We start from the raw sequence: 16,554 nt of genomic DNA, 5'->3' as shown, positions 1-16,554 counted from the left end.
GTTGGCGAAGCCGATGCTGTATTAGAAGCATATAATACCCCACTAAATTGGAAAGCCATATTCCAATGTCTCACTGATCATTTCGCAGATCGCAGAGATCTTAAGACACTGGAATACCAACTCTATACTCTTAGGCGAAATGGGCGATCAATAGACGAATTTTACCAAGCCGTTTATTATCATCTGTCTCTAATATTGATTCAGATAAACAACCATGATTCATCTGCAGAAACAGTAAGAGCTATTACCAAGATTTATAGGGACAAAGCATTAGATACATTTATCAGAGGTCTCAACGGAGACTTACCAAGGTTATTAGCCATCAAAGAGCCAGCCGACCTTAAACATGCTCTTCACTTGTGCCGACTGATTGAGAACCAGTCGATTAGAAATTCCGTTAACCCCATAAGAGCCCCTTCGCTTGCTCCGAAGAACAATCATAAAAATAGAATTACTCAATCTTCATTTCGATATAATAACCCACATGTCTTAAATCGAACCAACTTCAATCCGGATCTGTATTATCCACTAAAGCCTAAGTTTAACCCCCAGAATTCAGGTTTCATACCAAGACCCATACACCAACAACCACTACAGTTCCTTAACGCAATAGCTCCAAAGCCACAACCGGCTCCACAACAAATGGAAGTCGACTCGTCTACCAGAACCTGGAATGTGAATTATATGAATAGGCCAAATAAACCAATTTACTGGGAAAAAGACCCTTATCTTCTAGGACAGGAAACCCATTGGGAAACCCAGGTTCAGAACGTAGATGATGAGGCTAACGCTTACGCAAATGCATATGCAAACGCATACGCCGCCAAAGCTTATGCCGAGGCATACGAGCAGTGTATGAGTGAACAGGCCTACTATGCTGCTGCAGAGGAGCAAGGTATCGTCGAAACACCGTACGAGAACGAAGCAACCGCAGACAACCAGATTCAAGTAGAAATTGCTGATATGTCTGATGCCAATTCTTTAGCCTTAATCGTTACTCGTTACCTTACTTCCAATGCAAAACGAGGGATGGACAGGTACTGAACTTCCAAACAGAATTACATAAAGTTTTCCCTAGTACCCAACGCAAAAAAGAATAAAGAAGCTTTTTTCGCTAATTCTATAGGTGGAAAAATAGCCATGACCCATCATATATTTCTGAATCATTTTAACCTCAACACTCCAATCAGATTTTTCGTATTACCCACTCTAAAAACTTTTCATGGTATTCTAGGCAACGATACAATGAAACAACGCAATGTTGTTATGGATGTCAGGAATGATATCCTAATAGTAAATGGCAGTAATAAATTCCGTATCAAACAATTACCTGCACAAGCAGTTAACAGTATAAAGGTCCGAACAAATCATATGTCCGATAGCCAGAAAAAGATAGTAGATCGATAATAGATCAGTCACCTCAGAGGTGAAGATGGTCGTATATCAGCAAAAGCATCAGATAAAGTACAGATAAAGCTAGATAACAAGGCAATAGAAACATTCAATAAAATAAAACAAACTCTTTGCTCTAATGACGTAATTTTAAAATACCCTAACTTCTCTAAAGAATTCCACCTAACAACCGATGCTTCGAATTACGCAATCGGTGCAGTCCTTGAACAAGAAGGCAGACCCATTGCTTTTGTATCACGAACATTGTCAAAAACAGAGGAGAACTATGCAACAAACGAAAAGGAAATGTTAGCCATAGTTTGGGCATTGCAAAACCTTCGAATATACTTGTATGGAACTGCCAAAGTTATTATATTCACAGACCACCAACCAATAATCTTTGCTCTAAGTAATAAAAATCACAACGGAAAACTAAAACGTTGGAAGAGTTACTTAGAAGAGTTCAATTACGAGTTAAAGTATAAGCCAGGAACCACTAACGTAGTAGCAGACGTTTTATCAAGGAACCCAATAAACGAAGTAAATAGTACAGAAACCACAGTTATGAGTGATGAATGTTCATCACACAACCTCATCCCCACAATAGAAACACCTATTAACGTTTTCAAGAATCAGCTATTCATAATAATCGGCGAAAAGCACGATTATAAATTCGAAATTCCCTTCCCTACATACCATAGGCATACAGTAACACAACCCCACTTTACCGAAGACGAATTAATTGACATTTTTAAGAACGGCTTATTTACTCCAGAACATATAATGGGCGAAATACAGGAATTCTACCCACTTCAGTTTTCCAATTATAAAATACGATACACTCAAAGAAAGGTAGAAGACATTACGAGCGTCGATGAACAATATAAAATTATAATGATCCAAATTATTAAATTATGTGATCCAAACTTCTGGCCACCTCATGTGGTTGTTCATGAATTTACACCTAAAAATCGTAACAGATCTACTCCTATTTCTGTAAATCTACCTTCGGTGCAATCGTCATCTAACACTGTACCAAAAAACTAAATTCTTTCCTATCTTCTTCTCATCTGTCTCTGCTTTATCAAAATGTACGCGGCTTGAATTCCAAACTTAAAAGTATATTCTTACACAGTTTTAGTGTACAATATGATATTATTGCATTTACTGAAACGTGGCTAAGTAATAATATTCATACTAGTGAAATCCTTTCAAATAATTTCACTATTTTTAGACTCGATCGTTTAATACGCAGAGGGGGTGGAGTGCGGTTAAATCCAGTATCCTCTCTGATGTGTTTACCTTTTCGTCCCTTCATGATGCGGAGATTTTAGGGGTTAAATTAACTCTCCCATCGCGCTCACTGTTTATCACATGTTCTTATATCCCTCCCTCTTCTGATTTACAAGTTTATGCTCAACATATTAATTGTATTAAAGAAGTTTATGAGCATGTGAATGATAAAGACTTGCTTCTTGTGTTGGGGGATTTTAACATTCCCAACACTTCTTGGTCAGCAACTTGTAATACAAATTACTTTATTCCGACAATTGATCACTATCTTTTTGATGAATCGTTTAACCTGTCTCTGTTTCAGATTAACTCTATTTCTAATCACCTAAATCGCACACTTGATCTGGTGTTTACTAATCACGATTCGCTCTTTAATGTCGTGAGATCGACTCCTTTCTGTATACCTGAGGATATACATCACCCCACTTTAGAAGTATTATTAGCTGTTGATAATCATCTCAACTATACTCCTTTGCCTTCTGAACCAAGTCGTTGTTATCGCAAATGCGATTTTGTTTTGCTTAATGAATTAATTAATTCAACAGACTGGTCTATTTTATATGAGTCGAATGATATTAATTTGGCAGCATCGTTTTTTTACTCTACCTTAAATTCTATTCTGGATGTTTGTGTCTCTCTCTGCCGTATTTCGCCAGTTTCAAATAAGCCACCTTGGTTTACCAAGACTCTTTTGAACTTGAGAAACATTAAAACTAAATGTTTTAAAAATTATAAAAAGTCTGTTTCAAGTGTTAACTGGTCCAAATATTCCATTGCCAAGTCAAACTTCAATCTTTTAAATTATAGCTGTTATGAGAATTATCTTATTATATTTCTTGCAAACGGCAGTTTGCTCGAGATCCCAAGCAATTTTATTCATTTGTAAATTTGAAGCGTTAATCTTCTGGTTTGCCGTCCTCATTTGTCCTTGGTGGTGAAAAAACTTGTAATGACCAGGAGTCCTCTGATCTATTTGCTGATTTTTTTCAATCAACTTATTCTTCTGCTAATCTCTACAACAACTCATATCCATATCCTCTTTCTGAATATGGGTCTATAAATACTCCTAAAGTTACTGCAGCCTCTCTGGCTGCAGCCATTAGGACGTTGAAATTATCTTTCTCTCCCGGTGTCGATAATATTCCTAGTTGTGTGATTAAAGAGTGCAGTGTTTCTCTTCAGTCACAATTACTAAAATTGTTTAACTTGTCCTTGGATACTGCTGTGTTCCCTTCGATTTGGAAAGAATCTTTCATCATTCATAAAAAAGGTGGAAGATCTGATGTTTCCAACTATAGAGGCATTACGAAATTATCTGTCATTCCGAAGTTATTTGAGAAAATTATAGCATCGGCCTTGCAGCATTTTTGCAAATCGATTATTCAACCATCTCAACATGGTTTTGTTCAAAATCGATCAACGTCCACTAATTTACTTGAATTTTTTTCGCTTGTCAATGATAGTTTTTTTTTTTAAATGCAAACGGATGTTATTTATACTGACTTCAGTAAAGCATTTGACTCAGTACATCATCACATACTAATTCTTAAGCTTGAACGCTTAGGATTTTCGCCTAGACTTGTATCTTGGATTACATCCTATTTAATTGGTAGAACCCAAAGAGTCCTGTTCAGAACAGCTATGTCTAAAGTTATCTTTGTTTCGTCTGGTGTACCTCAAGGTAGCCATTTGGGTCCATTACTCTTTTCCCTTTTTATACTCTGAACCCATTGAAATGAGAAATCAGGGTATAATGGTTTTGTTAAAATGTATGTTACAGGCAGAAGGAGACGTGGCAGACCCCACAAAGTACGACGAGCTGAGTCGATTTAGCCCTGTCCGTATATCTGTCCGTCCGTTCGTCCGTCTGTCCGTATGTTTGAACGCGTCGATTTCAGAAGATATAAGAGCTAGAGACTTGATTTTTTTTGAAATGACCGTATATACAGCGCGGATGTCGAGTTTATCTTTAAAAATCGATAACTATTCCCGATATTTTGTTATCGATTAAAAACATTATTAATCAAGGCAGACGCCACTGTAGCTAATTCTGAATGATTTTTAATTTTTTCAAATTTGTCAATTATTCAATAGAATATGTAGATCATATGCTGAAAATTTCATTAAATTCGGTTTAGTCAATCGACGTTAAAAAATAACAAAATGTTTGGCCAATTCACAAACGCACGTGCTGCAGCAACAGCAGTTTTCCTATACGTGTGCACACATACATTCAAGCGAGCAGCCCATGATATTGAGGTGATTTTCGTCTTCTGAAACCTAGTTCGACTAGACTATGTTGGAGATTTGAAATCCTAGACGGTTCTTCGTCTAAAAAGTCCACTAGAGCCTTGAGAACTCAAACGCAAGGAGTTCGATATTGGTAGCTAAATGCAGCCCATACCATTAATGATACGCCACCAAAGTTTCGATTTGTGGAATATCGCTTAGGCTGCCGAATGTCATGTCAGTATTAATTAAACCACCAAGGCCGTCTAAATAGAATTTTTTCGTATCTGAGAAAATATTTTTTTTTACTGAATATGGCGTTCTGTTATTGGAAGGACTAATTCTACAAAAATTTTGGAAGCAGTAGCATTTTTTAAAGTCCTCCGTGTAATAAAAGCGGATTTCCACGTGGTGAAACCCTTCATTGTATGTTATCTCTTAATTATACAACATTATTTACAGCAGTTGGCGAACGATTCAATTATAAATTGATAAACTCCGACCAAAACTCAACTAAACGTTTAAAAACAGTATGATTAATAAATTGAATAGCAAAAACTAGAGTTCAAACGCCTTACTGACCTCTTTCCAAGACTCAAGACGGAGTGCCTTTAATTAATTTAGCTTTTTTTTTTTTTGAAAATTTTTGTTTTTTTACATTCAAATTTTGTTGTGTAAAAAATATATAAAAAAATGTTTGTGTATGTCATATAACCAATAGAAATATGCGAATAAAAAAAAAAAAAAAACTATTCCATTATGCATAATACTATAAAAAAAGGGAAAACTGGGTGCCTTTTATCACTGACCAGACAACACATAGATGAGACATGTAGAACCAATTTTTCTACAGCTTGAAACTGTTATGTTGGTCGACCGGTCATTTATTTTGGAAAATAAAACCTCATGGTCACTGTGGTCCAGTCTACCGGCCAGCCATTTCCATGCTGTTCCCAATGCATTCATTGCTCTTGCCGTTCTCATGGAGGGTTTGAGTTTACGCAAGTCATTTTTGGCGCTATTTAGTTCATAATTTAGCAGTGGGTACATCTGGTGTGAGGTGCTTATATTGTTAAGGGTTTCTTCGAAAGTTCCGAAGGTTTTTTTCATATTCTGAAATGTCAAATATGTGAATAATTTTGAAAGTTCCGTTCTGCATTGCCGAAGTTCCTGTCTTTATCGGAATTAGCTGAGAGTGTGAGTAGTCGAGGATTGTGGTTATACCCAGACATAGCGATGCCAATATCCTATAAGTTACGTTCGAATGTTATTTTTGTGGATAATTTTCCCTGAAACTCTTCTAATGGTTGAATTTCTGTTTTCTGCTACAATTTCCTTTTTGTATTTGGGTGTGAGTTTTGAACCTAGGCGCTTGTTTACTTTTACATAGACTATCTCCCCTTGTTCGTAAGTTTTGGTTTCCTGTCTCTCTTTATTGTGGTAATTTAAGTCATATTTTTATACCCTGAACCCATTGAAAATGGGAAATCAGGGTATAATATTTTTGTGAAAAAGTATGTAACAGGCAGAAGGAATCATCGCAGACCCCACAAAGTAGATATATTCTTGATCAGCACGACGAGCTATATATATTCTTGATCAGGGCGACGAGCTGAGTCGATTTAGCCCTGTCCGTCTGTCTGTCCGTCCGTCCGTCTGTCCGTATGTTTGAGCGCGTCGATTTCAGAAGATCTAAGAGCTAGAGACTTCAACTTTTTTTTAAATGTCCGTATATACGGCGCGCATATCGAGTTTATCACTAAAAAGCGATAACTCATTCCGATACTTTTTTATCGATAAAAAACCTTATATCTTCGATAACAAATTAAATCTCCACATAAAAAATTATATCTCCTACATCTTTCAAGCTAGAGTCTCAAAATTTAAAATGTATATTAAGATGCATTTTATACAATTTCGGTTTTTCTTAAAATTTACCCCCACCCCTAAATCCACCCCCTCACCCACATCTTTGTAAAAGTCGTATATCAAATACTAGAGACTTGTGCTTCGGTATACACATACATTTAATCATTATGATTACGTTCTGAAAGTTTCATTACGATCGTACGTCTAGAAATTAAATTATTCAACAAATAATTTCTCATTACATTGCCAACATTGCAGCGCAACCCAAGCGCAATCGTCTGTATATGTGAGTGTGTGTGTGCGCGTGTGTTTGTTTGTATGTGTATGTGCGTGCGTGTGTTTGTTTGTTTGCGTGTGTGTGTGCGTGTATTTGTATGTATGCATGTGTGTGTGTGTGTGTGTGTGTGTGTTAATTATTATTGAAATATCAGTTGCTTGTAGGGTTCAGGGGATCTCGTAGTCGAGCAGTCTCGACTACAGCTTTCTAACTTGTTATTTATCTAGTAGTTTGTTGGATATTATTTTCCTTTTTCTTTCTCTTCTGTTTTTCTGGGTCATCCTGAACTGTCGTGCCGAAAAATATCTCTATCGGTTTTCTTTTAGTAACTTAATGGTAGGAGGCGTTATATTCCTGTACTGCTTTAAAAAGTGTATCTGTGAAAGTCATATCTTTATTGTCTTGTCTTAGGCAAGTCATTATCTCTGATAGGGTGATGTGAAATCTCTCTATTTGTCCGTTACTTGTTGAGTTATAGGGAGGGGTAGTATAAACCTCGATACCTAGTTGATCTTGCAGCAAGAACTTTATAGAGGCTGAATTGAAAGCTCGCTCGTTATCGATTACTACAGTTCTGGGCATGCCGAATGCAATTAGGATTTTTCTTAATGGGATTCTGATATCCTCTGCAGATCTTTAGAATCTTGACATGAACGTATTTTGAGAATTTATCGATGCTAGTTAAAATAGTCTTATTTTCTGTTATATAAATATCTATATGAATGATTTCGCCTGAAAATTTGGGAATTGGTGTCACTTGAATTGCGGGATGTGGAGGGTGTCTATCATATTTTGACTCTCTGCATGTTAAGCATGATTTTGTAATTTCTTTAACCTTTTTGTGTAGTTGTGGGAAGAAAAATTTGTCTAGAACTTGGGCTTTATTTTCTGATGCATTTCTGTGTGCTCGTCTATGCTCTTGTGTTATTTATTTATTTCTCAAAGCTATTGACAAAAACGAGAGTCAAATTAAATTTAAAAAAAAGACTAAACAAAGTACAGGATATAATATCAATAGTAACACCGAGCCGATGGGGGTATTTTATTTGCCAGTCCGGTCAGCTATGCCCACGTCTCACAGCCAAATATGGTCAGTGAAACTAATGATGCTATAAAAGGAGAGTGTTAGTAAGAAAACTTATAAAAAAAAATATTAAATGTAGATTTATTAACTATATCTAACACGATAAAATAATAAATAACTCTTAAAATAAAAAAAAATAAAAATACAATAAACAAGAATTAGTATAGAACAAGTAAGAAAGCTCTAGTCGAGACTGCTCGACTACGAGATCCCCTGAACCCTACAAGCAACTGATATTTCAATAATCATTAGAACACACACACACGCTAAAAACAAATACACGCACACACACACGCATATACAGGCGATTGCGCTTGGGTTGCGCTGCAGTGTTGGCAATATTAGGAGAATTTATTTGTTGAATAATTTCATTTCTAGACGTACGATCGTAATGAAACTTTCAGAACGTAATCATGATGTTTAAATGTATGTGTATACCGAAGCACAAGTCTCTAGTATTTGATATACGACTTTTACAAAGATGAGGGTGAAGGGGTGGATTTAGGGGTGAGGGGTAAATTTTAAGAAAAACCGAAATTGTATAAAATGCATCTTAATATACATTTTGGTACATTTGGAGACTCTAGCTTGAAAGATGTAGGAGATATAATTTTTTAAGTGATCTTCGATAAGGTTTTTTATCGATAAAAAAGTATCGGAATGAGTTAACGTTTTTTAGTGATAAACTCGATATGCGATATACGGACGGACAGACAGACGGACAGGGCTAAATCGACTCAGCTCGTCGCCCTGATCAAGAATATATATACTTTGTGGGGTCTGCCACGTCTCCTTCTGCCTGTTACATACATTTCAACAAAACCATTATACCCTGATTTCCCATTTTCAATGGGTTCAGGGTATAAAAAAAAAGACTAATATCCATAGTAACACCGACACGGTGGGGGTATTTCATTTGCCAGTCCGGCCAGCTATGCCCACGCCTCACAGCCAAATATGATCAGTGAAACTAATGATGCTATAAAAAGAAGTGTGAGTAAAAAAAACTTAGAAAAAAATATTAAATGTAGATTTATTAACTACATATAAAATAATAAATAATTCTTAAAATAAAAATAAAAACAAAAATAATCAAAAAAAAGAAAAAATGTAATAAATAAGAATTAGTACAGAATAAGAAAAAGTAAGGTATTAAAAGAAATTGCAAGAAAAGTTAATAATAATAATAAAAATAAAAACAATAATAAGAAATAGTAAAAAGAAAAGAGTAAAGGAAGAGCACAGAATAGAATATAGGATAGAATTGGGAAATCACTACACAACATTGACAACGAAAATGTATACCAATGCTTATGCCTGGGCATTGTGAGCGTTCACAGCGCACTGTTTTTGTCGTGCAGTATTTTCACTGCTCGAACCTCCAGCGACCGAGCCGAGCAAATACGAAGTATAGCGGTCGACCAACTTAACAGTTTCAAGCTGTAGAAAAATTGGTTCTACATGTCTCATCTATGTGTTGTCTGGTCAGTGATAAAAGGCACCCAGTTTTCCCTTTTTTTATATAATTATGCATTATGGAATAGTTTTTTTTTTTTTTATTCGCATATTTCTATTGGTTATATGACATACACAAACATTTTTTTATATATTTTTTACACAACAAAATTTGAATGTAAAAAAACAAAAATTTTCAAAAAAAAAAAAAAGCTAAATTAATTAAAGGCACTCCGTCTTGAGTCTTGGAAAGAGGTCAGTAAGGCGTTTGAACTAAATAAATTGAATAGCAAAAAATTCAATTTATTAAACATGCTGTTTTTAAACATTTAGTTGAGTTTTGGTCGGAGTTTATCAATTTATAATTGAATCGTTCGCCAACTGCTGTAAATAATGTTGTATAATTAAGAGATAACATACAATGAAGGGTTTCACCACGTGGAAATCCGCTTTTATTACACGGAGGACTTTAAAAAATGCTACTGCTTCCAAAATTTTTGTAGAATTAGTCCTTCCAATAACAGAACGCCATATTCAGTAAAAAAAAATATTTTCTCAGATACGAAAAAATTCTATTTAGACGGCCTTGGTGGTTTAATTAATACTGACATGACATTCGGCAGCCTAAGCGATACTTTGGTGGCGTATCATTAATGGTATGGGCTGCATTTAGCTACCAATATCGAACTCCTTGCGTTCTCAAGGCTCTAGTGGACTTTTTAGACGAAGAACCGTCTAGGATTTCAAATCTCCAACATAGTCTAGTCGAACTAGGTTTCAGAAGACGAAAATCACCTCAATATCATGGGCTGCTCGCTTGAATGTATGTGTGCACACGTATAGGAAAACTGCTGTTGCTGCAGCACGTGCGTTTGTAAATTGGCCAAACATTTTGTTATTTTTTAACGTCGATTGACTAAACCGAATTTAATGAAACTTTCAGCATATGATCTACATATTCTATTGAATAATTGACAAATTTGAAAAAATTAAAAATCATTCAGAATTAGCTACAGTGGCGTCTGCCTTGATTAATAATGTTTTTAATCGATAACAAAATATCGGGAATAGTTATCGATTTTTAAAGATAAACTCGACATCCGCGCTGTATATACGGTCATTTAAAAAAAAAATCAAGTCTCTAGCTCTTATATCTTCTTCAGGGTATAAAAACAGGAAACTGGTTGGCTTTTCGGGGAGTGTATATTAAGATGCATTTTATATAATTTAGGTTTTTGTTAAAAAGAGGAATGATTAGAATATCAGATTGGAGGGTCAGGGTAACTCCTAGTCTCGACTAGAACTTTCCTTTTGTATCCTAAACCCATTGAAAATGGGAAATCAGGGTATAATGGTTTTGTTAAAAGTATGAAACAAGCAGAAGGAGGCGTGACAGACCCCACAAAAACTATATATTCTTGATCACGGCGACGAGCTGAGTCGATTTAGTCCTGTCCGTCTGTTTGTCCGTATGCTTGTACACGTCGAGACTTCAAAATTTTGTTTAAAAATGTCCGTACATAGCGCGCGCATATCGAGTTTATCATTAAAAATAGATAACTCATCCCATTATTTTGTTATCGATAAAAAAAACCTTATCGAAAATCAGTTACAAAATTATATCTCCTACATCTTTAAAGCTAGTCTCAAAATTTTAAATATATATTAAGAATTATAGAATTTTGGTTTTTAATAATTTTTACTCCCCACCCTTATATCAACCCCCTCACCCTCATATTTGTAAAAGGCGTATTTCCAATACTATTATAATTATTGAAATATCGATTGCTCGAAGGGTTCAGGCACTGACCACTGTGTTCTCTGGTCAGTGGTTCAGGGGATCTCGTAGTCGTAGTCTCGACTAGAGCTTTCGTACTTATTTACTTACGAAGCTGGTTGGTAAAGTGGGTTTCTGCATAAGTTGAAACTGGCTGTAACATCATATCTGTAAAATTTATTAATTAATTATTATAATTATTCATAATTATAACGAGTTTTTTAATAAATGCAAAGTACTTACATGGAAAGAGCCAATCGCCCTTTGGAAGCTTAGCACGCACCACAATTTTTCCGTATTTAAAGCTGAAGCTCTTCCGTGTGTGCAATTGAGCTGAATATACAGGTGGTTTAATCTTAAAGAAACTACCTTTGGAAATACTGCACTCCAACTGACGGTTATCAACAGCCGTACAGCGATCACCTAGCTTGTAAACTCCCTCTGTCACCTCGTTGGCCACCATCGGCACAATGTGTAGGTGTCCCTCACGCAAGTACGAAATTCGCGGCGAATCATCAAATGCTACCAACTCTTCTTCCACATAATACATACGCTGACGAATGTCATACATCCAAACGCTGCTATTCAGCTGTCCTTCACTAAAGTCATCTTCAAAAAGAAGCTCACCCTGACATATAACTTGACTACTACTACTTCTACTCGTAATACTATTAGTTGGCTTGCAATATTTAAACAGTTTTTGGTCTGCTGGTAGGTGTAGCTGGCATTTTTTTTCGTTGCTGTTGCTGAGGGTCTCTAGAGCTTTGGATCGCCAGATATTGACGGTATTTCTTTCTTGGGTGATCAGAAAACGTGTGTTGAGTATCACACGTGTCTCACTCTTCTCGTAGATATTATTATTGTACTGCACCAACAGCGAGACTTGCAACTTATCATCGTTTTGCAGCCAAATGCGTTGTACACTGGTCCAACTGCCATTATTGGCTTGAGTTAAGTAATCCATTAAAGCTGGACAGCTGCCATCCACTTGCAGCATTACAAAGACACGTTGCATTCCTGCCTCATCTTTAGATTATTTATTATCATTAATGTTAGTACTGTTCTTCGGTACATCCACTTACCAGGTATTGAGATCTTCAGCCCCTGTTCATTTAACATTTCTATGTTCACGTTTGGCATTTTATATCCCATATTTTGTCGGCCAATCAGTAGTAACAGAAGGATAAGTTGGAAATCGAATAAAAACTGGGGAGCCATGACGCATTTGGGTTTGAAAAAAGAACTACTAATGCTAATGCAAGCTCTTGCAAACCTGTTAGGTTGCATTCTATGGAAACTCTGTTGCGTCAAAGCTCTCACGCTACTAGATTACAAGCTATGCTTGATTGAAAGCTCTAGTCGAGAATGCTCGCCTACGAGATCCCCTGAACCCTTCAAGCAACTGATATTTCAATAACTATTCGCGCCTTTCATGCACCATTTATTTATTTTAATAGGGTTTTTCTTTATCAGTAAGTTAGTTATTAACCATTTTGACGAAATTTACTATTGAAATTTTCTTATATGAATATACTTAATTTTGGTTGCTTTGGACTGCTTGGTAGATCTCTGCTGAAGTGCCCGCCCACTGTTAAAAGACAGTAGGTTGCGCAAAGGTTAGTGGCAATAAACAGAGTGTTCTCTGTTAATTTTAACTAACACTCTGTTGTGACGGCGGTGTTGGTATTGGTATTGGTACATTGTTATGAAAGACCACTGACCAATGAACACATACATGGACTAGACATGTAGAGCAAACTTTTTCAACACCGGAAAACCTGTCTAGTAGGTCCCAATCAACTTCGAATTCGCCGGCTCTTCACTTTCAGGTTCGGGCTACGAAAATATACGAAAGCACAATCATTTCGCTTCATGCGCTCGACCGAGCTCAGGGCTGCCAACTTAGCCTTTTACCAGCCAGATCTGTCATCTTTCAATTGCCAATTGCAGGAAAAATTGTAAACTAGCTGGTGGCGGTAAATCTGGCATTTTTATACTCATTCACGAAAGTGAACGAGTACATTGGTTTTGTGCAATGTCCGTGTTGCTGTCCGTCCGTCTTTCCGAATGTCCGTCTATGACGGAAATATCTACGCCCATTAGGGGCGTAGCAAATCGTGATCTGATGTTATAAAATTTATGAAAAATTAGATATCTAAGCTTTTTATGGGCGTGGCGAATCGGACCTGAATATATAGTAATTTTTCAAATTTTTCTGCTATATTTTGGACACTGTTGATGCTAGATACCTCAAATTTGGTATATATACTCTGGCTGACCTCACAAGACCAACAAGTTTTGGCCACCCGCAGGGGGCGTGGCAATCCACAAAAGTTTATATCTCCTAAAGTATAAGAGCTCGAAGCTTCAACTAATATTGAAGTTACTAGTAACTTCCTCTATCGATTCTCCAAATAATATTGTTACGCCTCTTTAGGGGCGTGGCATATCAAAAATACATTTTTGGAGTGTAAGCATCCAAATTTTGTAGCTAGGTTACGTTTAGCTTGTTCCATAAGCTGGCCAAAAATGACGTGCCTACGGCCAGTAGGGGCGTGGTTAATCTCGAAAAACTGAACACGCCCGACTGCAACGTTATTACTGTCACTTTTGAGCATTTTTTGAAACTCTGATAGCACTCCTTCAATTTATGAAAGTTGGCATCAGACTAGTTCGTAGCTGTTGCACTACAATATATCATTGCATTATATCGTATATTCTTCCATCATTAACAAGAATTTTACAATTATTGAAATCGTTCGTTAGCAGGGCTGCCAACTTAACCTTTTACTGGCCAGATCAGGCTTTTTTCAACTGCCACATGCAAATGGTAGTTAATTATTATTGGCCAACAAAAAATTCGTACATTGCCGAGGGGAAATCGATTTTACCACTAAGCAGAGAACACATAGACCGGACACGTAGTGCAAAGCGTTTTGCACACTTATTTTCAAGCATTGGTTCCCAGAACGTTCGTATTTGCTCGGCTCCTCACTTTTTAGGCTTGCGCTACTAAAATATGGGAACACAAAATCATTTCTCTTCATGCGCTCGACCGAGATGGTCGATTGTTAAACAAAAGATCCCTCTATGCTAAATGTTTCCCTTGCTCTCTCTCTCTCTCTCGATGCTCTCTGCTCTCTCAAATGTGTATATGTGTGTATGCATGTGAGCACAAGCAGCAGCTCTGAGCTGCCAGCTCACGAAAATTGAAATTTCTTCGCAGCAAGAACCCATGCCTTCCCTTCTGTGTGAAGAGTATACCGAACTTATCAAACCGTTTGCCAAGCTCGTACAATATATGTATATGTGTTTTCGATTTTATTTGTGGAAAGGGTATGAAAGCGTTGGTGCTCATAGTGAAAATGCTTTCGCGACGAGCCTGCACGCACACACTCTCCCTTGCTACATGTATTATGAGAATTTGTATGTCTGTGTGCGTAGCTCTTGCTGCTTGTAGCAATTTTAAATCCCAGCATTTGCATTTGGTTGATCTTGTGAAGTGCTCACATACATATGTATGTATGTATGTATGTATGTATGTATGTTTATACATTTGATTGTGTGTGTATGAATGGGATCTGAATCGAACAATTATGGGATATCACTTGTAGAAGCATTTGTATGCCTATGTGCTTTTACATGTGCGTGTGTGTATGTGCCTGTGTGTATGCATGGGACGTGAACATTGGTGTGCATGTGTGTATGTATGGGACGAGAACATTGGCTGCCTACCTCAACTAAGAATGAATGAATGCTGAATGCGCGCTTATAACTAAAGTGACAAGTGCATATGCCAATTCTTTTTAGAAGTTTTTTTTTATTGGCATGCACCTGTATATGTATGTAACTATATGAACAGGTACAAAGGATCGAAAATCGCATCCCATTTGTATACTAAGCTAAATAAGGTACTAAACTTTTTTTTTAATTCCTTCTGATAGCCAACCCACGATCATTAAAATTAAATCCAGGTGCTTAAATATAAGCGCGAGTAACTATACTACACACATACACATACAGTATGAGTTATTCGACGGTCACAGTGCCACAAAGAATTGGCATATGCACTTGTCACTTTAGTTAATCAGCTACTTACATAAATACATACATATGTATGTATGTATAAGCGCGCCTCTTCAATTCGAACCCAAAATCATTCAGACAATTCTTAGTTGAGGTAGGCAGCCAATGTTCTCGTCCCATGCATACACACATGCACACCAGTGTATGCATGGTACTATACTTGCATTGTACAGATTCAACGCTTAAATAAAAATATAATAAAAAAAAAAAATGATTCCGGTAATTATGTGTCAATTTTCAAATAAAAATATAGTTCATAACAAGTAAAAAACCTCGAGACTGCTCGACTACGAGATCCCCTGAGTTTCGATCAACTGATATTTTAATAATTCTTCTACTTCACAAGAAACAACACATGCACAAAAAAGCACACACACAAACAAATTGGAATTTAGTTTTTTAATATCTTTTCTTGTGGATGGACTCTTTTTGAGAAAACTCGATATCTGCGCTATATACATACACTGACATTTAAAAAATTCAAATATAGGTTTTATATTTTCTGAGATCGACGTGTTCATACATACGGACTGACCGACGGACAAGGCTAAATCGACTCAGCTCGTCGTTCAGGGTGGTATGAGAACTGAAATGGCTATTTTTCTGGCTATTCTTGATTTTGATCTAGCCGTTTCTAGCAGGCTTGAAAGATTAATTTAGCATTTTCTTGCTCTGAAAAGTTGGCAGCATTGTATGTACATATGTATTTATGCATGTAAGCACAAGCAGCAGCTCACGAAAATTGAATTTTCTTCGCAGCAAGTATCCATATCTTCCCTTCTGTGTTAAGATTATACCGAACTCTTCAAACCGCTTGCTAAGCTCGTACAAAATACATATTTGCGTTCGTTATTATTTGTGGGAAGAGTATGAAAGCGTTGGTGCTCATTTCACGACGAGCGTGCACACGCACACTACAGCCCCTTGATATGTACATACATACATACATATGTAGATGTGTGAGCATCTGTATGCCTGAATGCAAAGCTCTTGCTGCAGTAGCAATTTTAAAACGTAGTATTTGTATTTGGTCAGTCTTACGGACTGTCATAACCACTTCACCCAGATCTACTATGTATGAGCATACATACA

The 16,554-nt window shown here is 36.6% G+C and overlaps 2 protein-coding genes and 1 long non-coding RNA gene across 4 annotated transcripts in view; all 3 read right to left on the bottom strand.

The window, feature by feature from the left end:
• GNBP2 (Gram-negative bacteria binding protein 2) overlaps window positions 1-13,270 on the bottom strand; it is a 171,371-nt gene extending 158,101 nt beyond the window's left edge. For both annotated transcript variants that reach the window (XR_016196859.1, XM_089260495.1), the window contains exons 1-3: window positions 12,459-13,270; window positions 11,620-12,402; window positions 11,488-11,544 (exon numbers count right to left, since the gene is read on the bottom strand). Coding sequence is in view for 1 of the 2 variants with exons in the window: in XM_089260495.1 (XP_089116621.1) it covers window positions 11,488-11,544; window positions 11,620-12,402; window positions 12,459-12,663 (1,045 nt within the window). In the remaining variant the exon portion in view is untranslated. The remainder of the gene's footprint in view (window positions 1-11,487; window positions 11,545-11,619; window positions 12,403-12,458) is intronic.
• The window catches only part of LOC149091568 (uncharacterized), a 161,684-nt gene that overhangs the window by 123,367 nt on the left and 21,763 nt on the right, over window positions 1-16,554 (bottom strand). The window lies entirely within an intron of this gene.
• Window positions 1-16,554, bottom strand: part of Chmp1 (charged multivesicular body protein 1) — a 103,977-nt gene that overhangs the window by 76,225 nt on the left and 11,198 nt on the right. The gene's annotated exons all lie outside the window — the stretch shown is intronic.

The sequence above is a fragment of the Drosophila navojoa genome, chromosome 4 (genome assembly GCF_054131105.1).
Source record: "Drosophila navojoa isolate 15081-1374.11 chromosome 4, UAZ_NAV_1.0, whole genome shotgun sequence".
Classification (NCBI taxonomy): Eukaryota; Metazoa; Arthropoda; class Insecta; order Diptera; family Drosophilidae; genus Drosophila; species Drosophila navojoa.
The sequence above is the reverse complement of the archived record's forward strand: the minus strand, read 5'-3'. Positions and strand labels throughout refer to the sequence as shown.